The sequence below is a fragment of the Lynx rufus genome, unplaced genomic scaffold (assembly GCF_022079265.1).
Source record: "Lynx rufus isolate CCGP_SWC_20201006 ecotype Redwood Valley unplaced genomic scaffold, mLynRuf1.p SCAF_19, whole genome shotgun sequence".
Taxonomy (NCBI): Eukaryota; Metazoa; Chordata; class Mammalia; order Carnivora; family Felidae; genus Lynx; species Lynx rufus.
This window is the reverse complement of record NW_025814833.1, coordinates 17,691,041-17,716,462: the sequence shown is the minus strand read 5'-3', so window position 1 is coordinate 17,716,462 and position 25,422 is coordinate 17,691,041. Positions and strand designations below refer to the sequence as shown.

General features: G+C 44.9%; 1 protein-coding gene across 1 annotated transcript in view; it reads right to left on the bottom strand.

The window, feature by feature from the left end:
* Positions 1 to 15,286: 15,286 nt before the first annotated feature.
* The window catches only part of GRIA3 (glutamate ionotropic receptor AMPA type subunit 3), a 266,764-nt gene continuing 256,628 nt past the window's right edge, over positions 15,287 to 25,422 (bottom strand). The window contains exons 15-16 of the mRNA XM_047081913.1: positions 21,446 to 21,693; positions 15,287 to 16,289 (exon numbers count right to left, since the gene is read on the bottom strand). Coding sequence (XP_046937869.1) covers positions 21,448 to 21,693 — 246 coding nt within the window. The 3' untranslated portion in view covers positions 15,287 to 16,289; positions 21,446 to 21,447. The remainder of the gene's footprint in view (positions 16,290 to 21,445; positions 21,694 to 25,422) is intronic.

Here is a 25,422-nt window from a genome sequence, read left to right as displayed (position 1 = left end):
CTTGTTGGGATGAGCACTGGGTGTTGTATGTAAGGGATGAATCACGGGAATCTACTCCTGGAGCCACAAATACACTGTATACACTGTATGTTAGCCAACTTGACAATAAATTACTAAAAAAATAATAAAAAATAAAAAGCACTTTTATTGAGGTATAATTGATATACAAAAAAAAAAAAAAACCTGTGCATTTTGAATGGATACAACTGATGAGTTTGGACATGTGCTTTCAGCCATGATACCATCACTACAGCCAAGGTAAGAAAACCTATCCATCACCTCTAAAAGTTTCCTTGCACCCCCTGCTTTTTTGTTGTGATAAGAACACTCAATATGAGATCTACTCTCTCCACATGATTTTAAGTGCACAATACCATGTTGTTAACTCTAGGAACTGTGTTGTTTGGCAGATGTCTAGAAGGCTTTCACCTTGCATAACTGAAACTTTATACTCCTTGAACAATCATACCCCATTTCCCTCTCCCTTCCAGCCTTTGGTAAGCACCATACTATTCTCTACTTCTAGGAGTTTGACTCTTTTAGATACCTCATATAAATGGAGTCATACAGTATAAGTCCTCCTGAGACAGGATTATTTCACTTAGCATAATGTCCTCAAGGCTCATCCATGTTGTCACAAATGATTGGATTTCCTCCCTTTTTTTTTAGGCTGAATATTATTTCCTTATATGTTATACACCACATTTTCTTTATCCATTCATCTGTTGATGGACATTTGGGTGGATTCCATATCTTGGCTATTGTGAATACTGGTAGAGTTTATTTGGGTGATTGGGTGGGTTAGGGAGTAGCTCTGAGGAAGTGTAGGGTAGTTGATTAAGGGGATGGGATGGAAAAGGAAAAAGGGGAGAAAACAGTGAAGTTCATGCATTGTTACCTGGCATCTGCTCAAATCCTGACACTGTGCTAAGCATTGTGAAGAATTTCTGGGGAGAAGACACCGCTCTTGACCCCGTGAACTTATTGTTTGGTTTGGTGACAAAACATGGAGATTATAGTACAGACTTGAGTTACTAAAATCCTGATCCAGACAGTGAATTTTCAACTATTTCTGCAACGTGCTATTGTGTCCCTAAGGCTGTCGCACAAAAATTTTCAAGCAAGGTTAACGATAGTTTACCTCCATTTAAAAATTGCCATGCATTTAAATTTAGGAGGAGGGGTCAATTCACAAAATCGTGATTATTGCAAATCCAAACCATGACAAGCTGTTCTGAATATGAAAGAACTGGCTGATTGGAACTTGTTCCTACGAAGCTTTCTGTGGTTGACTCTATTCTGTGTGACTGGATAGCATTTTTAATCTCCAAAGCTCTTTGAAGCAATTTGACATGATTTGAATGTAGTGTGTGTGTGTGTGTGTGTGTGTGTGTGTGTGTGTGTGTGGTGTAGTGGTCAGTGGTGACAAATGTTTCATGTTTATCCCGGGGGGCTGGGAGGCCCTAGTTTGTAACGTTTGCCTATTTCTGCAGTATAAATACTTCCACTATGGCCAATTGTAAAACCTCCAGTTGAACACTGAGTGTGGAGTTGGGAAGAGAGGTGTACGGTTAGCTCTCCATACAAGGGAGGCAGAATGAGGGGTGAGGGAGACAGGGAAATAAACACCAAAGGAACTGCTTTAAAGACTCTAAAGGAAGAAGCAAGGCTGGAGGTTTGGATAACTTTGAACTACAGTAGACCCTTGAACAACACAGGTTTGAACTGTGCTGGTCCACTTATATATAGATTTTTTTCAATAAATATAGTACAGTACTGTAAATGTCTTTCTCTTCCTTATTATTTTCTAATTTTTTAATTTATTTTTTTTATTTTTTGGAGAGAGAGAGTGAGCCAGGGAGAGGGGCAGGGGGAGGCAGAGAGAGAATTTTAAGCAGGTTCCATGCTCAGTGCAGAGCCTGATGGCAGGCTCAATCCCACAACCCTGGGATCATGGCCTGAGCCGAAATCAAGAGTTGGATGCTCAACCAACTGAGCCACCCAGGCACCCGTCTTCCTTATGAGTTTCTTAATAACATTTTCTTTTCTCTAGCTTCCTTGATTGTAAGAATACAGTATTTAATACATATAATATACAAAATATGTGTTACTTGACACTTTATGTTATTGGCAAGGCTTCTGGTTAACAGTAGGCTATTAATAGTTAAGTTTTGGGGGGAGTCAAGAGTTGAATGCGGATTCTCAACTAGGCGGGGGTCGGCACCACTAAGCCCTGTGTTGTTCAAGGGTCAATTGTACTTTATCAGCTTCCTAAAAAAAGCAAAGGTTTTGTTAAACTGCACTGCTAACGGTGACGGACTTTCACCTGAGCTGCCTTGGCAGCTGTGACAAATAACATCAATCTTCGCTTTAGGAGATTTTTAGGCACTGATTTTGCAGTTTTAAGAAGTTACTTGGGGCGCCTGGGTGGCTCAGTCGGTTAAGCTTTTGACTCTTGGTTTCAGCTCAGGTCATGATCTCATGGTTCCTGAGTTCCAGCCCTGCATGGGGCTCTGTGCTGACAGTGCAGAACTTGCTTGGGGTTCTCTCTCTCTCCCTCTTTCTCTGCCCCTCCCCACGTGTTCTCTCTCGCTCTCTCAAAATAAATAAATAAATTTTTAAAAAGATGAAAATTAAAAAGAAGTTACTCACTTTGGAACTAATCTATGGTGATAAAATCAGAATAGTGGTTACCTTCTGGGTATGGTGGGGAGGGGACACAGGGGCACATTGTGGGGTTCTGAAAACTTTCCATATCTTGATCTGGGTAATGATTATGTCTGTTCATTTATATCTCAATAATAAATAAATAATCGAAAAACTTTGCTCACTTTGAACATCCTGTCCCCTCCCCGCCAAATATTTCTTTTAGGCCTATGTTAGATTAAAAATAGTGGGAAGAGAGTGAGGGGCAGGGAAGAAATACAGATTATCTTATTAGGCAATGTACATCCCAGTAACTACTATATACGATGTGTTTTGCACAGTGTACATCTCACACTGTGCATTATTCATTACACACACGGTGGTATTAGCTCGGAAATTGGGATCAGGTAAATAACATCAGGAAGTAATGACTGTTGACATTACATGTAGTAATCTGTTTTCCCGGAACAAACTGCAAATGTATTCTGTTTGGAATTAATACAGTATTTTAAATTTTATCCATAAAAATGACTTATGAGATTGAATCCATTAGTTTAATGGAATATCACGATCATTATTCCAAACTTATTTATATTGCAATCAGTAGAATGGGATGTCTCTTCCGAATGAGAAAATGAATGTGAATGCCAAAGATTTTCTCTTATTTAATTTTAATAATTGTAAATCATCGTATGTGATACGTATTTTTCATATTTATGCCTGTAAGTAAATCCCACCAGAGAAAATAGAATAGGGGAAAGACACATTAAAACCTACCAACTGTTTCTCTCAGATGGTTTTAGGGCTTTATGTTTCCATGATAACATGATCAGCATTAAGGCACGATCCCTGTTGAGGGTCAGGTGTAGGCCAGGAGTGATGAGCAAGGGAAGGCCAATGGCATGGTGCTCATTACTTGCAACATTGGAGGAGCCTGGCATTTCACCAGGATATTTGTCAAGGCTAGAGCTTCTAATCAAGACCTTGGAAGATCTTGGGATGGCAATTCCTTTTGGAAAGAATGCTAAAAAAAATCTTTGGGTGGGATGTTCTTGGTGCCACTGACTCTAGAAATGAACCAATCAGCAGGCTTGAAATTTTACTATTAGACGCTCACTCCTTTGGTTTGTAGTAGCACTTCTGCAGGATGGTCCCATTAAAATATCCTGCCGCTTACAAGTTGTGTTTAGCAAGTTTCTTAACCTGTCTATGCCTCAGTATCCTCATTTGTAAAATGGAGAAAATAAGAGGACCCGCATCATAGGCTTGTGATGATCAAATGGTAAATGCAACTCTCACATCAAGGCATGGTTGATTTATCATATTGTCAAATCTCTCTCCTAAAGATACAATTTCAGAGACGACACTCAGGAGGAATGAATGAATTTGGAAGCTTCTATATGGTGCTGTATCCCTGATAGAAAAAATAGAGGGTTCAGGAACCAAAGAGTGGAAACAGGAATGGCCCCACTAGCTATCACTCCCAGTGATCCAATGGAGGATTTTGTGTCTCCTGTCACTGTAACTCTATGCTTTACAGTGTAAAGGGGCTCACTCTCCCCAGGGGGACACAACAAGGATCTCATTGGCCTATAAGCTACAACTGACACTTGGATCCTTTGTGTTCCCTGTGTCCAATGACCAGCACCCAAGAAGAGGACCCACCATCCTATCAGGCATAATTGACCCTAATCGGCAGGAGATGGGAATAATATGTCCTTCCTTGATGTAGACCCCGCTCAAAACTGTCAGCCTTTTGTTTCGCCCACTGTATGGGCCACAGCAGTATGCCTGTGTATGAATGTCTTGCCTCCAGAATCCAAACAGACCTATCAGACATTGTGTTTACTTCTTTGTAGTAGGGTTTACAAGATTCAGCATTTTGTCTCTTACTTGGGAGAGGATATTCCTGCATGCCTCTGATCTTACACCTCCTGAAAACTGTACTGAATTATTAGGTCCCTGAATCTTTAAAGCATTTATTTCTCACCCTGTGGAGCATGTATCTTATCAAGGCCATCATCATGCTGGTCACCTCCTGCTTATTCTTCTGGATTGGCATGATGAGGTCAATCGATGTAAGAGATCAATGTGATCATGTCCTGAGGGATGTCCAAATGGTCCGTATCTCTTTGGACTCCATTATGACACAGGGTATGAGAATTAATTAGCTCTGAGGCAAAATCGTACGTGTATTTGTTGTCTTTTTCATACAAATGCTCCCTGTTTCTGATCCTTTTTCCTGATTGAAATAGGAAAGAAGACATTTACCAAATCAACAGCTGCATGTCATATACCTGAAGCCATGGGGCTAATTCTTAAAAATTTGTTTAGTTTATTTATTTTGAGAAAGAGAGACAGAGACAGAGAGAAAGTGAGAGAGAGAGAGAGAGAGAGAGAGAGAGAGAGAGAAACATGAGCAGAGGAGGGGCAGAGAGAGAGAGAGAGGAAGAGAGAATCCCAAGCAGGCTCTGCCCTGTCAGCACAGAACCCAACATGGGGCTTGATGCCACGAACCATGAGATCATGACCTGAGCTGAAACCAAGAGTCAGACACTTAACTGACTGAGCCACCCAGGGGGGTTAATTCTTGGTTGAGTTGGCAGTAGTCTATAGTCATTCTCCAGGATCCATCTTAGTTAATTCGGGGACTAGATTTTTTAATTAAGCAGGATATTATAGGAACTGCCAACCTTGCATTGTTTAAATCTTTACAAGTGACAGTGATTTCCACCATCTCCCTCGAGATGTGATATTACTTTTGATGTACTACCTTGTTCAGTCCCTGGGGGTAGGGAGGCAGCTTTAGAAACTTCTACTTGGCTTTCTCCACTATAGCAAGGACTCAACGTAGGGATTACTCCAACTGCCAAATATGTCAATCCCAACTACATATTCAGGTACCATGAAAATGACCATCAGGTGAGCCAGCAGACCCCATGGATCCACTAGAAGTGCGGCCTTGGCCAGGACTCCATTTATTACCTGACCTGCATGTGACCCCAATCTAACAAGGGGACATGATGATGTTTCATGTCTCCAAGTGTCAATATCAATTCAGATTCTTGGTTTAATAGGCCTTTAAATGTCTGGATATTTCTCTTTCCACAATGTACAATAAATGGGCAGTATGTACAGTAAATTTACCCAAGTAGATGACTGTGCGTCCCTTTGGTCATGACTGGGGGAAGGGATGGTGTTGCAGGGCTCTTCCCCTGGGCCATCTCTTCAGTCAGTGGGTTCTGGAACTAAAAATTAGCTTAGATCTGGAAACCGGACTAGGAATCACGATTTTGCTAATTGGGGAGACTGACCTCAAATTTTGTCTCATTTATTCTTACCCTTTTTATTTTATTATACATGTTAAACAATACCCGGTTTGCCTATCTATTTGCATCGAGGAGTGCTGTGTTTTATCAACCCTCTCTTTAACTTTATACAAATCAGGCCCGCATGGTTGCCACTCTTTTCTTGTCTGTTGTTCCAATATTGACCAGCCCCTGGCTGCTGGTGACTAAACACTATCCCCAGGACTCTATTGCTGGGAGGTAGAGAGGGTTGCTTACCTTTTCCATTTCTTTCAGGGATTCAGGGACAGCCTCCACTATCATCTGCCCTGGCCTGCAAGGAGAGCCACCACTGAGCTTCTTGCTGATGCTTCTGTCCCGCTCACCAGCATTCCTCATGGCCTTGATGAATGCTGTGTTCCCTTAGCCCTTACACGGAACATGGTCCTCCAGTGGGTCCTCTGGCCTCATATGATATGTCCACTCTAGTATGTCAACTTCCCCCTCAGCCTTTTCATTCCTTCCTCTACCATCTGCCACAATAATTCAGGAGTTTTCAATATCACTCAGTGTGGGCTACTGTTTTATCTAGGCTTATCGAGGAGACACCTATAAACTGCGAGCTTAAACCAACCTCTGGGCTCTCCGCTAGGGTGTTAAGTCTTGTATCCCAAGAAAGTGCCCCCAAGTCAACGAACTCTCCCTTATCCAGTCTTGACACAAAGCAGCTCTTGATCAAGCACCTTCAGAATCTAGCCCCACGGGTACTCCCTTGACTCCTGCCAGCCTGTGCTGGTTCCATCTCCTAGTTCCTTCAGGGTGTAGTCCCTTTCCTCCTCTGTCAGGGTTAGCTAGTTCTTGGGAGGGCCATGCTGCTTCTAGGCCTGTTGTTTTGTGTGGGAAAGACCTCTGTATTGTCTCCTCATACAGAGGAAGTACTAGCTCTTATTTGGGAGGAGTGGCCACAGAAGTTTCAGAGAAGACCGGGGAGTCAAAATCTTCAGGAGCTTCCACTTAGATGTCCCCACCCTCTGTGTCAGGGTGCTGGGTTTTCCCAGCTAAGGACCCTGACTTTCGCATAACATACCTGCCTCAGTGGACCATTCAGCTATCCTTGAAATTCAGCTACTCTAATGATCAAATGCTGGGTTTGAGCTTCGCCTTTTTATGCTCACCACTGCATGAAATGAGAGTATCTGTAAGCTAAAGAGACTGTTGGGTTCTCACATTTAGTTTTTAATTGTTATTTGCACTCAGCTTTCTATTCTCTGTTTTTAGGGCATCAGTGTGACTGAATAACAAGTATCAGTTTCCATTTTCTTTATATTTATAATTCTCCCATAGAATCATTCCACCAGCTAGTGTCTCTTCTCCACTGGCACTTCTCCAATGTGCTTCCAAAACACCACAGATGAAAGCTTTAACAATTAGGCTGCTGCCTCGTGCCAGGGGCTGTCTGGGCACAGCTTCCCACCGGGAATAGGGTCCTCATTACGACCCTAGGGGTGAAGGATCCAATCCTTGAACCCCATGCACAGCCTGCTTTCTTGGGACCACTTCTGCTACCAAATGTCACGGGTTGGACTCTCAAAGAAGCAGGTGTTGAGGAGTTAGGAATGCAAAAGGCTAATTAGAGAATTACAGCTGGGAAAGAAGAGGGACAAAGAAGCAAAATTGAGCATGGGGCCGTCAGACTGTGGCGTGGACCTGCTAAAGTCTCTACCAGCCCAACGGGGCTTTCTGGAATCAAGATTGCTCACTAGAGAAGTCCTGTGTTGGGTGGACATGACTAGGTTCTTGTACCACTGATTTGCTTAGTCACTAGCTGGGGGTTACCCGGAGACAGTGTGACTTTATCACCATTTTGCTCAGTCACTGGCTGCAGGCTGCCCCAATAAGAACGTGATCTGAGTTCAAAAGCTTAGGTGGAGTCTGAAGGTGCTAACAGCTGGAGGCTGTCAGGTGCCTACACCGCTTGCAGCTGGGCAGTAAGTCATTTCTTTAAGGGGGAGGATGAAGAGTGCATAATTATGTCTGCCACATGGACTGAGCCTAATACCGCTGTGTATGAGCTAAATTTATCTGTTCCGACTACAATTTATGTTGCCCACCCACTATCCAGTGGTGAGTCTCACAAAGGAGATTAGATTTGCATACCTGGGTGTCCCATGAGTGAATACATGACCTCGGAGGAGTGTAGCAGCTTGGGGCATCGGCCAGGGAGGAGACCCATAGGGGTGGCGATGGTGCCCAGTGCAGGACATACTCTGCATCCAAAGGAAGTTGAGGGCCTGGCTGCTTGGATAGCTGGAGATGAGGCGGGGCTTCTTTTGGGGGATGAGGGACATTGAGAAGATGGCAGGCTTTGAAAAACTACCTTTAATGATAATGATGTGGAAGGTGGACTCCTTCGGTTACAGAGTTTGTGAGTTTTTTTCATTTTCATTTTGTACAGTATAAGGTGGCACTTCTCTGTCCTCAACACTGCTTCCTAAGTTATGCCTCTGGGTTATTTTTTTCATTTCCACATTCCATTCATTTGTTCATCAAACATTTACAATTCTGTTTCACTTATGGAAATGACTAAGAGAGACTGCCCACGGTGTATTCCAGTGATCTAGTAGGGAAGACGATATAACATCTTAGCACTAGGAAAAAGGCAAGTACTACTGGGACAGAATACTGAGAAAGAGTCTGTAAACCAATCCTGGGGGCAGAGGATGGTCAGGGAAGGTTTCCCAGAGGAAATGATGCCAATTTGGTCTTAAAGACAAACTATGAGTTAATCAGGCATAAAAGCGAGGGGAAGGGACTTCCAGGCAGGTGGAGAAGCGTGTGCAAAACCATGGAAGCACGAAAAGACACGGCAGCGCCAGGAATGTTAAGTAGTTGGATATGACGAGGCCTCAGTAGAGAACGGAGGTGAAGGGGTGGTGAACAAGGAAGCTGAAGAAATAGGCAGGAGGCAGATTATGAAAGGTCTTTCATGGGGGCTCCTGGGTGGCTCTCAGTTGGTTAAGTGTCTGACTTCGGTTCAGCTCACGATCTCATGGTTCATGAGTTTGAGCCCCGTGTTGGGTCCTGTGCTGTAGGCTGTGTCTCCCTCTCGCTCTCTGCCCCTCCCCTGCTTGTGTGCTCTCTCTCAAAAATAAATATACATCAAAATTTTTTTTTAATGAAAGGCCTTTTATGATAAACTAAGGGATTTAGTCTTAGCCAAAGGGCAATGAAAAGTGATGAGATCCAAAGAATCATTCTGGCTGCGGAGTGGAGGGTGAATTGGGGGATTAAAAACTAGAAACAAAGGGAACAGTTAAGAGACTGTTGCATTTGGCCATATGGAAAGTGTCACAAGCTCAAACTAAGCTAGGGATGGATTATCAGAGCCAAGACTTGTCTGAGGGTGAAAATGAGGGAGGGTGCACACAAGGTTGATAACCAGGCTTTGGTTCCTGGATTGGGTGTTTGGGTTTATGGTGGTGATTATCGCCCTGTCCCATGGTCCTCTCTGCACGGCCCAGCTCTCTATGGCCGTGGCAAGGATAAGGAAGGAGCACCCCCCTCCTCCATCCTTCCCTTGTTCTTTCTTTGATTCCATCCGGGTCCTACCTCATATCTCTCTGAGGGTGATCAGAACCATCTTTTTGTATTATGTTTCCAAAAGTGATCTAGGTAGCTTGTTTGGAATGTACACATTCCTTTTTTCTGAAATGTTTATTTATTTATTTTGAGGAGGGGGAGTGGCAGAGAGAGGGATAGACAGAATCCCAAGCAAGCTCCGTGCCGGCTGCCAGCACAGAGCCCGATGTGGGCCCCGAACCCACTAACCGTGAGATGATGCGCTGAGCTGAAACCAAAAGTCAGACACTTAACTGACTGAGCCACCCAGGCGTCCCTGCATGTTCCTTCTTTGGTGACAGCTCTAGTTGGTTCTCTTCCACATGAGCACAAACCGTATTATGATTCTGAGATCCAAAAGGTAAGAAAAATCATACACTTACTTTTCATTACATACATCTTACAGCTGTACAAGTTGATGTTAAACTGACCCATTTGTTTTTTCATTGTCACTGTACTGAGAATTCTGCTTCTAAGTGCAAGCCCATTTTTTCTCAGATTGTTACACCTACCAATTTTAAAGTTTATTGGATTTATTCTTCTATCTCACTCTACTCTCTATCAATGGGGTTTTAAATCAGGATGGAGACTTTTAGTGGGAACTCTGGTTTAGCAGTGGGGTGAGGGTAAGAGCAAACAGTTCCTATGTTGGGCATATTCAGTTTGATGTGCTTATGGGATTGTCCAAGTGAGGAGGTACCACAGACATTGGGCTATACTGCCTTGGTGCTCAGGAGAAAGTTTTGAGATGGAAATGAGGACTAGAGAGACATCATAATATAGGTGGAAATGGAAACTATGGGATAGCACCCAGGGAGAGTGTACAAAGTGAGAAGAGAGGAAGAAACATGGTGGAACTCAGGAGAACATTGACATTAAGATTTAGAAGAGGAGAGCAGGAAGCAGGAGAGAAATTAGCAGTAGCAGGGTAGGAGGAAAACCAGGAGAGAGTGCTGTCATGGAAGTCAAAGGAATAGACATTTTCAAGGTGGGACAGGCTAATAGCATCAAATTCTGGAAAGTGGCCAAGTAAGACAATGACTATCGAATGGGGTCCAGTAGGGGTTAGTGAGCTTTTTATGTAAAGAGCAAGTTAGTAAATAGTTTAGGCTTTGTGGGCAATACTGTTGCATCCTTTCAATTCTGCCATTGTAGGCTGAGAGTGGCCACAGACGAGATGTAAGTGAATGGGTGTGCCTGTTTTCCAATAAAACTTTATTAATGAAAACAGGTGGTGGGCCACATTTATCCTGTGGGCCAAAGTTTGTGATCACTTGCTATAAAGTATGCTGGGGCACCTGGGTGGCTCAGTCAGTTAAGCATCCGACTTCGGCTCAGGTCATCATCTCGCGGGTCGTGAGTTCGAGCCCCGCGTCGGGCTCCGTGCTGACGGCTCAGAGCCTGGGGCCTGCTTTGGATTCTGTGACTCCCTCTTTCTCTGCCCCTCCCCCACTCATGCTCTGTCTCTCTCAAAAAATAAATAAATGCTAAAAAATCAAATAGGAATACAGTTTACTGATGACCTTGTCAAAAACAGTTCTCGTAGAGCGGTGGGGTGGAAGCCATAGTCCAATGATGGGGAATAACAAGCTTTTCCAAAACTATATTGTAAGTGGGGGGGAAATGTAGACCTTACGAGCCACTACTAGGTTGGGAGAGGGTTTGCAGCCTTTCAAGAAAATTAGCACTCTCATGGGGGAAGATGGCAATGTTGTTTGGAAGTATTTGCAAAATTGTCTCCCCCATCAGCCTACATTCAAGCTTCCGGTGAGCTACTGCCAGGGCTTTGGCTTGTTCAGGCTTAATGCATATTTATTAGGAAAAATTTAAATCAGTCATTTTTGCTCCAGGATTGAAACTCAGTGAAACCACTGCAAGGCTAATTTTGTCAAATCTGCTGACACGGGGAGAGGATTATTTCTTAGGCTGACATTGCAGGTTCTTTTATACTTTTATAGTGAGGGCATCGTGAGTCAATACATGAGCAAATATCCGCTGCTCAGAGGGTGGGCAGACTGGCAGGAAAGTGGTCATTGTGAGGTTCTCGGCAGCTAGCGGCCTGCAGGGCCCAGGTGTGACTCCTCAGTTGAGAAGGCTCACGGCTTTGGAGGCACAAAAGTTCCACCTGTTTATATTAGAAATCGGGCTCCACCCGGGTGTATTAGGAAGCACGGATCCAAGTGAAGAGGCAGACAGAAAGTCTTCACTTTAGGCTCCTTACAGTTCTTCGTCTGAGCAAAGCGCTGGGCATGAATGGATGTCGATTCATCCTCTACCTTTCCACCAAGACTGCAAGCCTCCTGAGGGCAGGAGCCAAGTTTGCTACCGTATCATCTGTGAAGTTATAAGGACAACACCTGTCAAAGAGCTTGGGCGTCTTGCCGGTCCAAATGAGTTTGTGAACCCTCGGTTTAGAGGATGCTAAGGAAGCGGCAGCAGGTTCGGGACAATGACAGACCTCGCATAAGACCTCCCTCCAACCTCTCCTGACAATAGTGCCCTCCCAGGGAGCCTTTCGAGAGAGCCCAGAAGCGTGCCACACGTCTTCGCTGAATAGGAACGTCACGTCTCGGACTCCGAGTCTTAGGTGTACAGGAAGTCTCTTAGCGCCTCATTCTTTCACCTTCAGTTCTAGAGGCAAGTTCCATTGAATTCTGGGCGCCACTGGTCACTCTCTTCCAAGACCTTGCCTTTCTTCCAGTCCGAAATGATGGGGGTGGGGAGGGGGTAACTGTAAGTCCCTCCAGTGGCCCCGGATTCAAAAGAGATTTCCTGTCGGGTCGCCAAGTGCTGTGTGTGCCCACAGCCGAATGCAGATATACTGCTGCTGGGTGTCATATCTGCCAAGTGATCTGCTGGTAAATTGCTTCCCCAAAAGCCCAGTCCAGGAGGGTAAGGGTAAGGGTAAGAGGGGAGGGGTCTTGCCCAGAGTAGCCGAATAGCTGGCTCTGGCTCCAGTGGAGAGTAACTTTTGGTGGTGTAACTGGTTCACGACCCTCATGGGACCGAGGATTGATAGATCTTCTGTTTGACTGAGTCTGCATTCTGAGGAATAATGCTTCTGCTTCTTGCTTCTAATTCGTTCTCCTCCTCCAGGCTCATGTCCCCAAGTCACAGTGAACCCTTTGTTCCCACCCAATGGCAGGAAGGTGATGGGCCGCGCTGTTCTTCCACGAGCCTACCAAGGTTTCCTTAAATGTCTTTGCCCTTCCTTTTGGAAGATTTTACCATACGGTGCAGTCAGATGTGAGTCTTGACAGGCAAGGAGACCAGTGCAGGGACCAAAAGGCATTGTCCTTTTGTGCGCAGGGGGAGTGTGACATTTGAAACTCAAGACCCGTTTGCAGACCTGGTTGGTGGGCAAGGATGACCCTATGTGTAAGCAAGATATATAGCTGCCTACAGTCTGGCCTGAGAAAGACTATCTTTTTTTGCTTGTCCCTTCCTCCACGGAGGAAAAAAACCCCAAACCCCTGCTAACCCAAACTGCACTCCATCGTCATCTGCCACAGTACCTGAGAGTGGCTATTCCTTTGGGGTAAGGGATTGAAGTTCCCGTTAAAATAGGAATCTATTATTTCAGAAGATCCGGGGGCATCATTTGGTACTTGAATTGATTTTATCAGCCAGCTAGGGAACCATCACTCCAATCTAGTCACGGAATCTGCTCCCTAGAGAATCAGTTCTCTTCTGGTGGGACCGCCGGGGGCGACCTAATCGAAGAAAAGGAAAGCAGCTGAAGAGCTGTAAAGCGTGACGGTTCGTCAGCCAATCGGCATTTCTGACGACGGTGAAGATTGGAGTAATGTGCCGAAGCCTCCAGGCCAAATTAACCTCAGCGTGTTTATATCAGCCTATACTTCAGACTCTTCTGGGCGATTTCCTTTCCCACTCTGAGTTTTCTTTGTCTCCAAGGCCTCGTGCTCTCTGTTCCACACTCCCCGACCCCAGATGGCTTCCTTCCTTCCCCTCTCTAGCATCTCAGCTGTACTTTTCTTTGTTGCTGGCCCAGCCGCAAATTATCCCTTCCTTTCCTATCATTATCTCCTGTTTTCTAGGGCGGCCATCATATAAAACTGGCCTATATTTAAACACTTGCTTTATGTATTGGGTAAAACTGTACTCCATGTTCAGAGTCTACAAATCAGACTTGATTAGCAGCCTTTTGTCTCTCCCTCAGAAACACTGTAGAATCAATATAGTCCTGCATTCATTGTTTCTCTCTGAACTCTAGATCGGTGACGCTTGCTGGAATGAAGGTTTTTCCAATGGAATGTATAGTTAGGATGAGGGCTCGGAGCGTGACTGTGGTCGCAGATGAGTTGGGGCGGGGGAGGGGAGCGGCGTAATCTTTTATGAAAACCACCGGCGAGGTAACTGTGGTATCATTGGCAAAGCCTCCGGTGGGAAGTAAATTGATGAATAATAACTTCCTGGCACCTGTATCCACGTCCGTTTTAAACTGTCAAAGCACAGAAACAGACTTCTTTCTTTACAATTTTATTTACAAAATGTATTAAAACTTTGTACAATACCTCACGGCAATGAGGCTCCGTAGTTTATGCCCACACATGCAATTTACGCTTTTACGGCCATTAGTTGGCTTGGCAATTTTTCTGTTCACTGAAGTACAGCTTTAACAACAAAAAGAAAAGAATTGGAAAAAAAAAAATCCTCAAGTGACTACCGCCAAACTCCCATAGCTTGAAGTTAGTAGCAGAAATTTGAAGCAATCAATGTTTGTTTTTTAAACATGCAAGTTTTTAAAAAATAACAAACCAATTTATCCGCCTCTTCATTCCCAGCAAAGTTTCCTCTGAAAAACTGATTTGAGTCCATAAACATACATCTCTCCTTATACAGTGCCTACGAAAACATTTGTGTGTAGGTCGGTTGATTTGTTTTATACAACTTCATATTTGCACAGCGTTAGCTTCCTGCTCTGGACATTATAGCATTCAGAAGTTGAAAATCACAGTTTCATGAAAACAAAACAAAAACGAAAACACAACAGCTTCCTTTTTTTTTTTTTTTTGTTCAATACCATTTAAAATTTGACAGGTGAGTTACTCGCTTATGACACCATTTTTGGAATGAAAGTTTATATTACACTTTTCTGAAAACGTTTCATCGGAACGAGACTTCCTCCTTCCTTTTCTGAAGACAAGAGCAAATGGGCAGCGAGTCAACTAGGCATCTAAAGGTCACACTTGGGAAATGAATTCAAGCTCCTAGTTTTTACAGTCTGGAAACTTCCCAATGCACGTCACTGATGAGAGCAAACTACTGAACTACAGAAAGCATACGTCATTATATAGGAGGTAATTAGTGAGCGGAGACTATTTCCTCTGACTGTTCTGATGATGCCAACGGCAGGTACGCAGTTACTTCATAGCCCGTGGAGCAGTGGCGCGATCTTCTGAGAAAGTCAGTGGAGAGACTGCTCCGAGCAAGGACCTGGGAGTGATGCTGAGGCCCTCGGTTTAGCAGTAGGTTTGGGAATGCATTTTAGTCTTTGCAAACTAGAAAAGGACACATGCAGTCTGACGGAGAGCCACGGGCAGTCACAGGCAACAGCTGGGAAGACAGACCTAGCAAGAGTAAAGTCAGACCGACAACCGTGGTCTGAACCCACTGGCCCGCCTTGCAACGCGGTCCTGTCTCCGAGGTGTACACTTGAAAGGCATACTTAGCAGAGAAAAGCGGAGCTTAAACACAGTGTTGTTTCTGAGAAAGATATTCTAAACACATTTGGGAGTGTAGGCAGCATTTCCCTCACCTCAATGCTAAAGACTCAGCTGTATTGACTTAAAACGCACACCAAAGCAAGAAAAACAGATCTGTGAGCTGCAATTCCAGGCTTCTTGGAAAGCCCCGGGATCCATTGTAGGAAAGCACCGAGAGGTACGCCTGATCGTGCCTCGCCCCTTGCTACACACACAAGTCCATTTCGAAAGCTCTGGGAATCCCTTCACCGAGTGGGAAGTTATCAAAGCATTCGCACAAAACCATTTCAAGAACACAGAGAAGTCACGGTTGAGTCCCTTTTCCAAAAGTGTTTGAATTTTCTTAAGTGTTGCATTTACATTCTAAAGATATACACATTTCAGCAACGTTGAAAGGAAATAGGGTGCACAGAACATCACTACCAACAGGAAATACCAAAAACATCTGGTCAGCAGATCCTAGAAGAAATGCCAGTCTGTCTTCCCAAACACAGGGAGTCAGAGATTTTTTTTTTTTTAATCAGGAGGAATTAATTATTTTAGCTGAGATGGGCCTATTGGCTGAATTGGAATTTTAAATTTGTGTGCGTGCGTGCGTGCGTGCGTGTGTGCGTGCGTGTGTGTGTGTGTGTGTGTGTGTATTAAAGAACATGGTGTTTGTATACTGAGCAGTGGTATCAAAGAATGGCTTTTGTTGAATTGACTTTTTGTAATACGATTTTTTTCCGCATACTGGAATCTTGCATGTCCATGTTTTTTGTTGGTTTTATTTTAATTTTTTTCAAGCAAAGCAAAACGATTTCAGTGATGGTTTGCATTGTCGCGAGTCTCAGAGTGTTCCATAAGGCACTGAAGGGAAAAACGATCCGTTTTTCCTATTGAAAGGTCATTGCACCATCAACAATATTCGTGTCATGCCCGACACCAGGGAGAGTGAAGTCTGGCTCAGGATCCTTGAAGCGGCCACGTTTTCGGTGATTCCTCTCATCACATGCCTCCAACGGGGCGGGATCTGCAAAGACAAGGGGAAACTTACATTTGAACGGGCTTTCTTGTAGGGATTGCAAAGTCTATTATGGCTCAGTCTATCTTGGACAAGAACCGTGAATGTTTTCTCAGATGGGCATCTCTGGGGCCGCACCCAGATTGACTGGCTTTAGGCAACAAGTCTGCTTAAATTCTTTGACCTGATGCAAATGCTTTGCAATAGGTTAAATTACGTTCCTTCTCCACCGGGCATTGCACTAAGGAATATACAGACGTTACATGAAGTCTAACTTAGGGCACTGATCACTTAGGATGCAGGTATACTAGAAAGCCTTAGGAGCACTTATATGTAGGTATTCAGGACAACTAACCCGCGGAGTGTATTCTGATTGCAGACCCTATGACAGAGGACTGTTTACCTAAGACAGAGGATAAACAATGTTCTGTGGCTTGCTTGACTGGAATCCATTTGACTGTGAGAAGGAAATGTGCCGTTCATTGCCGGAAAGGTGACAGCTTGGCTCTCTCAATACCTACAACCTTAGTTATTCAAATCTGAAAATAGCACACGGACTTCAAAGAGACAGCACATTCCAGAAAGGGGCCAGAACAGTGATACCCATGAAGGGGCTTGGCCGGCATCGGTGGGGTCTTTGCCCAGATATTACGGACCTGATTGGGATGCTGGTGCTGCCTTCCTGTAGGAGGCATTCACTAGTGCAGGGGATTCATTTGCCCCTGACTCTGAAGACTTAAGGGCGCTTTTCTGCCTTCACTTTTCTGCCTCTTCTCCATCCTTTCCCTGTACACGAAGGGAACCCTTCTTTTTGTCTTGAGCTAACAATGAGCTTTGCCCGAGGGAATGACATAGTCACATTCCACCGCTGGCCCTGGAAGGCAAGTATCTGTAAGAAGAATGTCAAAGACGCACCTGAAGGCCAAAAGCCCCCAAAGAGGGCAGAATGAGAATGACATGGAAGTAGGTAAACCTCTTCCTTGGAATCTCTAGAGTCCAGAGTCATATTTGTCTCAGAAGCTTGGAGAAATTTTTGTATCTAGAGCGGAAAGATCGGAGTCCCCATCCTCCCTCTCCATTGGCCATGGCATGTCATTTCATAGCTGCATAACTTTGGGACAGCCCCTACATCTGTCACTGCCTCTGTTTCCTGCTTTTAAATGGGGACCGATGAAGTATCATCGTGAAGAGTCCTCTGGGAACAAAGAACATCACCACCTCAGTTATCCAGAACGTGGTTTCCATGTAACCTTGAGATGAACTCTTCAAGTGGGAAACTTTCCCCAGCAAATGGTCTGGGGAACCATAGCCCCAGCCTATGCGTAGGCTGCAGAAGGAAAATTGATCCTTTTGAAAATGGGTTGTATGAACAAAGTTAACATATTCTGGGAAGGCTAAGCAGAAGCATCGTAGAGGAAAAATGGAAATCTTTTTCTTTAACTTCAGGCAGCTTGAGGTCTTGAAAATGAGAAGCATTTCAAAAACACTGTTGAAGAAACCAAAGAAGCTAGAAGTAGTTCTTGACAGCAATGAGGAAATTGGGAAGAATCTCTTGAGACAGTTAGCAGAGTCAACCCTGGGGTGCGGTGAGTCAGTCACCTGCCAAGGCACGCTTTGGGGGCCACGCTTCCGGGAGTTGGTCAGTAACCCAGAGAGGCAACAGGCAGTGGGGAGGCTGTGCGCTCCCTCCCGGGCGCCGGCTCTGAGGCTGAGGCACGCCTTCCCACAAGTCCAATAATCCTGACTATTCTCACCCATACAGAAGGGGAGATGACTCTGCTTTCAAAGGACGTGTTTGGTTTTTTTTTAAGTTTATTTATTTTTGAGAGAGAGTGAGAACACAGGTGTGCGAGTGGGGGAGGGGCAGAGGGAGAGGGAGCCAGAGCGCAGAGCCTGACGAGGGGCTCGAATGCCAGAACCGTGAGTGCGCGACCTGAGCTTCGGACGCTTACCTGACTGAGCCACCCAGGCACCCCAAGGATGTTTTTTATTAACCACGTTTCAGCTCAATCATATTTTTGCAGGTGATTTGCCCTGGGGTCATGTTTCCTCAAGAGTTACTGGCACCCCTAACTCCTAAGGCTGGCTCTGATAATTGGCAATAAAAGTCAAATCTCAGGGTGCCTCTTGATCTCTGTGCCCCTGCATAGACCTTGACAGATCTAGGCCGACTCCGAGAACTTCCTGGGAATTAAAAGATGAATGGATAAAGGGCTCACCCTTCACTTAACCAACACTCCCCTACCATTACATTACCAAACTGGCTGAGGACAGCAGAGAGGTTTCTGTTTCCTGCTCAGCTTGCTTTGTGCCTCTTGGACTGACACGTGGAAGGATTCTTCTGGCATCCTGTGAGGTTCCTCCTTCTTGTCTGGGGACTTCACATAGGCTCAGAGGACAGACTCGTTTGTAGAGGCTTTTCTCAGCTTTTCTTTTCATCCTAGGGATAGTTGCCAAGGTACTAGCTAACTGGGCCGTAACCACACTGGCACTGATGTCTATTAAAATGTGAGTTTTGTGTCATGTAGCCTGAATTTTGCTTCAGAAAATGGATCAACAACCAAGGTGACTAAAGAAAAGAGAGCAAGTCAGAAGCTGTGGCAATTTCACTTCAGGGCATTCACTTCAGGACTGCAACATTCTGCCCACAGGTTTGCTGACCCCAAGTTTCTTTCTTTCCCTTTCTTTCTTGTCTTTTCTTTCCCCTCTGTCCTTCCCTCCCTCTTTCCTTTCTTTCCTTAAATTACATGCCCTGAGACAGTTTTCTCTAGAATCTTACTCTCCCTGGACCAGCGGCACCAACAATGCCCGGGAGATTGTGAGAAGTGTAGCCTCTCAGGTAGCATCCCAGACCTGCTGAATCAGAATCTGCATTTTTTTTAAAGTTTACGTATTGAGAGCAAGCACCAGCAGGGGAGGGGCGGAGAGAAGGAGGGACAGAGTCTCAAGCAGGCCCCGCACCGTCAGCGCAGATGCCGGATGCGGGGCTCCAACTCACGAACTGCAAGATTATGACCTGAGCCGAGATCAAGAGTTGGACGTTTAACTGGCTGAGCCACCCAGGTGCCCCAGAATCCGCATTTTTATAAGTTCTCCAGGTGATTCACGAGGCACACTGACATTTAAGAGGCACTCTTCTGGGGCTTGAATGAGAGGTTGAGGCTATTGTGGTCCAGCAGAACATGGATTCTCAGATGGAATGGCTGCTAATAGAGAGGGTCTGGAGGCTGTGTGACCCTGAGTCCTGATCCTGTCTCAGAAAGAGTCTTTGTGGGGAAAGTAGGAGAGATTGACTATACTACCTCGTGTCGAATGCATAAGAAGTGAGGTGTGTGCCTTTTTTGTAAAAAACTGGGACACAGACTTCGGATCTGCCTTCGGTTTGATGGGATCCCATTGGAACTTCAAGGTTCCTGGAAACCACCAGGCCGCCGGTGGTTAGAGGCAGAATGGATTTGCGAAGAGACTACTGGAGGAGGAAGAGCGTCTGGGCCCTAGTTCCAGAACTGCCACGAAAGGGAAAACACTTTGCGACCCCTTACCTCAAACGAGGCAATAGATGTGAAAAACTTGAAAACCTGTTATGAGGATTTCAGATGTATTCTTTCTTTCTTTTTTTTTTTTTTTTTTGGATGCCAGTATCTCAGAATTTGGGATAATTAAGGAAAGCTGAAATCACCCAGCACTACCCTACGGAAAAGCAGATCATGTGCCCCAAATTGTAATGGACCAATAGAAGCTACTCAAGAGTAAAATATTTTAAGCACCCTGAACATTAAACACTTGCACGCAAACAACACTAATTACAGACGAACCTGCGTACTGTACAATCAGCGATGTGCTGGGAACACTCAGGGGGTTAGCTCGGTGTACTGGGTATGTTGTGGCACAGGCTTGCAGTCTATAGCAGGAAAGGACAACCAGCAACTTCCTCAAACAAGATAATACTTTCCGTGGTGAAGACACAGGATTTGTTTGGATGAAATATTATTTAAAAATTGGCTGAATTTAGCTCCACGGTGTGAAATACAACGGGACCAAAAACACAAATACTGCATTTGTAGAAATTCAAGCGCATTCAGGAAATTCATGGTGTCGTTGATTTGTGGGGTAACAAATCTCCCACCTGAAATAAGTAAGGGCTACGAAGTTGCTAATTGTTCTCTTTCCTTGCAGAGAGGCATGTTGGTGACGACAGATGCACTTGAAGATAACAGCAAGACTGTATTCTTTTTAACACGTCCAGAGTGGACAGATAGACGATCATTCTACTTCAAGCTTGCCTTTGCACGTGTCTGAGTTATTGGTTAGAGGAAGGCTGGGGAGTTGGCTGTAGCTCCCAGTCAAGGTGGCACCAGTCAGGTTTATCTAAGTATGGATTTGGAGCAGCCAGCAGCAGGGAGCCTCAACTGTTCTTTGGGAGACACTTACCTGAATACTGCTTCCAAGAAACGGACAACAAAGGAACTCAAAGATTCGAGAAATGGTCTCAGGCTTACACTTAAGAGAACCGCCGTGCCCCATGGAAGCACTGCCTTTCTGAAGGGGGCAACGCCCTGCCTCCATTCCTCATTTTACCATCAGTTCCAGAACGGCTGCTCTCTGTAGAACTGCGCTGTCCAAAACGGCAGCCACACGTGACTACCGAACCCTCAATAGGTGGCTAGGACACGTTGAGATGTGCCGTGAGGATAAAACACACCCCAGATTTCCAAGACTTAGGGTGAAGAAAATAATGTAAGATATTTCATTCGTTTTATATATCGATAACATGTTGGAACGATATCTTGGGTATATTGGGTCAAATACAATGTCTCATTAAGTTAATTTCACTTGTGTTGCTTTAAAGAAGTGTAGCTACTAGAGCGCTTCAGATTACACCTGTGGTTCACATGGGCAGCTCACAAATATTTCCACGGAACAGCGCAGCTCTAGAGAATTTCTCTTCCTTTTGGGTTGCAGGCCACAGTAGAATTACGACGGTGCTATTAGAAAAGCGCTACTGCCCGACGAGAAAGCACAACCATTGTTTTCAAAGAAACAAATGGTTGCAGAGACTGGACAATACTTGAAACAATAAACCGAAGTAAAAAACACAAAGAAAGAAAAAAGAGATTCACATACAGTCATGTAAGGCTGATTAGTTTACTAGACCTTGACCGTACCCCTAGATCTTAACACTCTCTGTTCCATACACGTTGTAGCCTTCTCTGTATGTAGCGTAATTTTGAGTGTTGGTGGCAGGAGCAGGCTTAAAGTTTTGGGTGTTCTTTGTGAGTTTCATGCGTTTGGACTCTGCCCGTGATTTGTAACAGAATTCTATCAAAGCCACCATCATGGCCAGCCCCAGACCTCCGACAAGTATATAGAAAACGCCTGCCACATTGCTCAGGCTCAGAGCGCTGGTCTTGTCCTAAGAGAAATGAACAACGTGATTAGTTCTTGGGGGCAACAAAAGCAATGGGACATTATAACACATGACAACAATATAGGATAGTTCTCGGTTGTAAAACAACTAAACATTGATGTAAGTGTTATGGCTCGACTCTGGCAACGGGCTGCTGTTTCACAGCGGCCCGCAAGATGGTAGATTGTGCTTCTGTTGACAGTTGTGATCCTCGCCTAGATGTTCTTTTATTTGGACTCCTTAATTCCTTCGGTGCCTCCGAACGGTGTCAGCAACTAAATAAAACAGCACTTGGCCACGGGAGCAAAAGTGTAAACACAAGCACAATGTGTTCCTCTGCCAGCCTCAAGGTGCCATTTGCCAGAGTTGAGCCGTGGCATAATCTCTATAAATGTTAACACTCTTCTCATTTGGGGACTTGAAGCACTCTTTCCCCTCTCTGGCCCGCAACACCCCTTTCTCCCTTGTTCTCCCTGTGACAAACTTGTCAACGGCTTGTCTTTAAGCTACCAGGTGAGAATATTAGAGGTGCCTGACACTCTTATCTGGGGAGTGACTTCACAAGGGTTTGTTTAAAGGGATTATTAGCTTTCCCCTTTCCCCTGGTGGCTGAGGAATTGCTCCCTTCGGGGACTGGTTGCTAAGTTCTCATCCTCAGGGCGGCAAGTCTTTGTGCTGCTGGAACGAGGGCACAGCATAAAGAACTGGCTCCCTTCCATCTTCCTGAGAGTTTAGGGAAACTGTCAGGAGGACCCACTGGGTCCTGAATTGGCTCCACACACCAATCAGAAAGCTTCTCCAGGAGGCTGATGATGAAAATAAATAAGTAAGTAAATAAATAAATAAATAAATCCAGCTCGTTTTTAGCTTTACTCCAGGGAATGTAGTGAGTAATTAAAAAAATACTACACTTGTCTGTTTTCTATTTAAAATGGGGGGGGGGAATTGAGGAAGCCGGTCAGTGACGTTCAGGTCAAACTGTGCAAATCTGACTAAGCTATCTGCCTGTATGAAAGAGCAAAAACTGAACTGCTGAACAATGGAAAGAAAAAAGTTGGTGTCTTGAGCCCTACCTTGAGGTAGGACACACCAAGGGCCAGGAGCCTTTCTTTGAAAAAAATAAATAAATAAAATAGCATTTTGTAGTCTTTTTAGAGGGAATGTAACCATTTTGCTGCTGAATGCAATCGAATGGAATGCCCACATTGTTAAGTGGGTGAATTGAGTATCTTACTCAAATGACAACGCGGTGAGCAGATTGATGGCTGTAAGCTGGCGCTCAGCACTCCTGTGGCTCATCTAGTCCTGGTACCATTTAAAGGATTAAATGGAGAGATGACGTGGCCATGTCCTGATGCTATTTTTATGAGAGCCAGTCCCATACTTGTTTACCTCCATAAAAAGGCCAATAGGAATCAAAGTGCACGGCTGGGGAGGGCCGGGGTATGCGTGCCTCATGTCCACAATAAACTTGCAGATAGTCACTCTTCCAGCATAAAAGACAGGTAACTGGAGAAGTGGTAAGAGTTTCTGTCACTGATGAGACAGTGGATCATCTCCGGAAGGAGGCTGGTGAGGCTATCTGCCAGGAGGTTCCACAGTCCATCTGGAGATGGACCAGTGCTGGTAACCCTCCCTCTGCCAGGAGATTGTTCTATGCATGCGGTATTTGACGGGGGAGACGTGGCCTTTGACAGAACCCATGCTGTGCTGTAGCAACAAGGAAGAGTTTTGCGTTCTTTGCATTTAAGCTTCACAGAATTTCCCGTTGTGGGCTGTGGAAAACCAGTAGCAAAATGGTTCACGGCACAGGGAAAATGAGTGGCACTTCATGAAATGAATTAACTGATACCACAATATTAGTTCAAAAAAAGGCGAGGCAAAAAACTGAAACTAAAAAGAACTTTCTTAGGGGAGCAAAGGGGGGCAGGAAGGAGGCGGGGAAGAGTGTTTCATGCTTCTCAATGTGATGTTATCCTGACAATGTATACCCTTAAGGAGCATGCGACTCAATTTCAAAAGTATTACGTACAGAGATTCAAATGACACCTTTGGAAGAGAGGAGTGTGACAGACTTAATTATATTTGAGATCCAAATAGAGGCTGAACTCAATACGATAGCAGCTGGGAGGAGACTAAGCATTCTGCTTACAGAGACCAGTCTTGGTTATTTATTTCTTTGACTGTTTTCAGATGGGATCGACATAATATATTAACAACCAAAGGAATTTACAACTATAAAGTCTCTGACACGGTAACAGGTAAAGAAAAAGTACTGTCACAAATGGATCTTTTTTTTGGGGGGGGGAGGGGTTGTTGTGGTTGTTAGATTTTTCTCTTTGAGCTTTCGAAATGTGAAATACAGTAAAACCCCTTTATAACACAGCTCGGTATTTTACAGCTTTGGAAGTGCGTTGGGCCGGATTGCGTGGCCATGTCAACAATTGCTCCTTCCGGGTCAAGGGTTGATGTCACCTGGCAGGCCTAGAGGCTGCTGTGGGCCTGGTCCCTTTAGCGCCGGTGTTATAAAGGGGTCCCACTGTGTCAGGGAGTGTGTGTTGGGAAGGAAAGCCGTTTGGGGGTGGAAAATAAACAGTGGTTCAAAACGTGATTGCTAATCAGTACAAAAAGACCTTCAGCGACTGACCTTACTCCCGGAGTCCTTGGCTCCACACTCCCCCTTATCGTACCACCATTTGTTTTTCAGCTTGTCTAAGATGCCTTGTTCACTGAGTTTCAATACTGCAAGGTTTACAGGCGTTCTTCACGTGGGAAATAACATAAATAACATTATATTATGTTATTTTATGTTATTCAAGCTTCAAACTACTTTAAAACTATAGAAAGCGATAAAGCAGGGGGCCCTGGCCACAGAGTAATTTTAGACACTGCAGGCAACCTGAGCATTACCTTATAAAAAGTTAACACTACAGCAACGCTATGTTTACCAGGGCCTGCCCATATCGCTTTGAGTAATCGGCACACACTGTTAAATAATGAGGATAGGAAAAAACAAAGGCACTCCTCGGATAGGCTGTGTGTGGTGAGGGGGGGGTCTCCCCTCAGGTGACAATCGTCGGCGGCAGCTTGCGGTAGCTTTGTGACGGAGGTGGGTTAGGTTTGATCTAACCGGGTGTCTTGTTGTACTTCCAGACAGAAAGCGAGTTCTATGGAGGAGTGGGGAAGGGGATGGGGCTGGAAGGGGAAGCGTTTCCATATGCGGAACCAGACAAAGGGATGACTCTGAATAGAATAGGATATGGATTCTACGTGAGTAACATGCCTTCTGACCCGTTGTCGTCTAGTACACACAGCTGTCGCCCAGATGCACATGATCTCAGAAAGAACCGTACTGTACACGTGTCGTCACTCCACCCTCATGCACGGACCGGTCTTAGGAGTGATAGTATAACGTGGAGCTCTGAGTTTTGGATGGGGGCGCTTTCAACAACAAGAGAACTGGCCCGTGGCTTCTTTTTGTTACTGACTGGCTGTCTCTCTGATATGGCCGAAGGTCTGCAGTCAGCTCAGATGACCGGAGGGTGAAGCAGGTTGTTTAACAGCGGATTATTAATATGGCCCGGTCTAAAATGGCCAACTGTGGGTAGTATCGTAGAGGAACACTTTAGGTAAGCTGTTCTAGTAAGAGAAGACTGCTTCAACTGAGAGGCTGCTGCATCCCCAGGAGGCCAGCCATGGCTCCCTAGCCCTCCACCTCTTAAAGTGCAAGGCCTG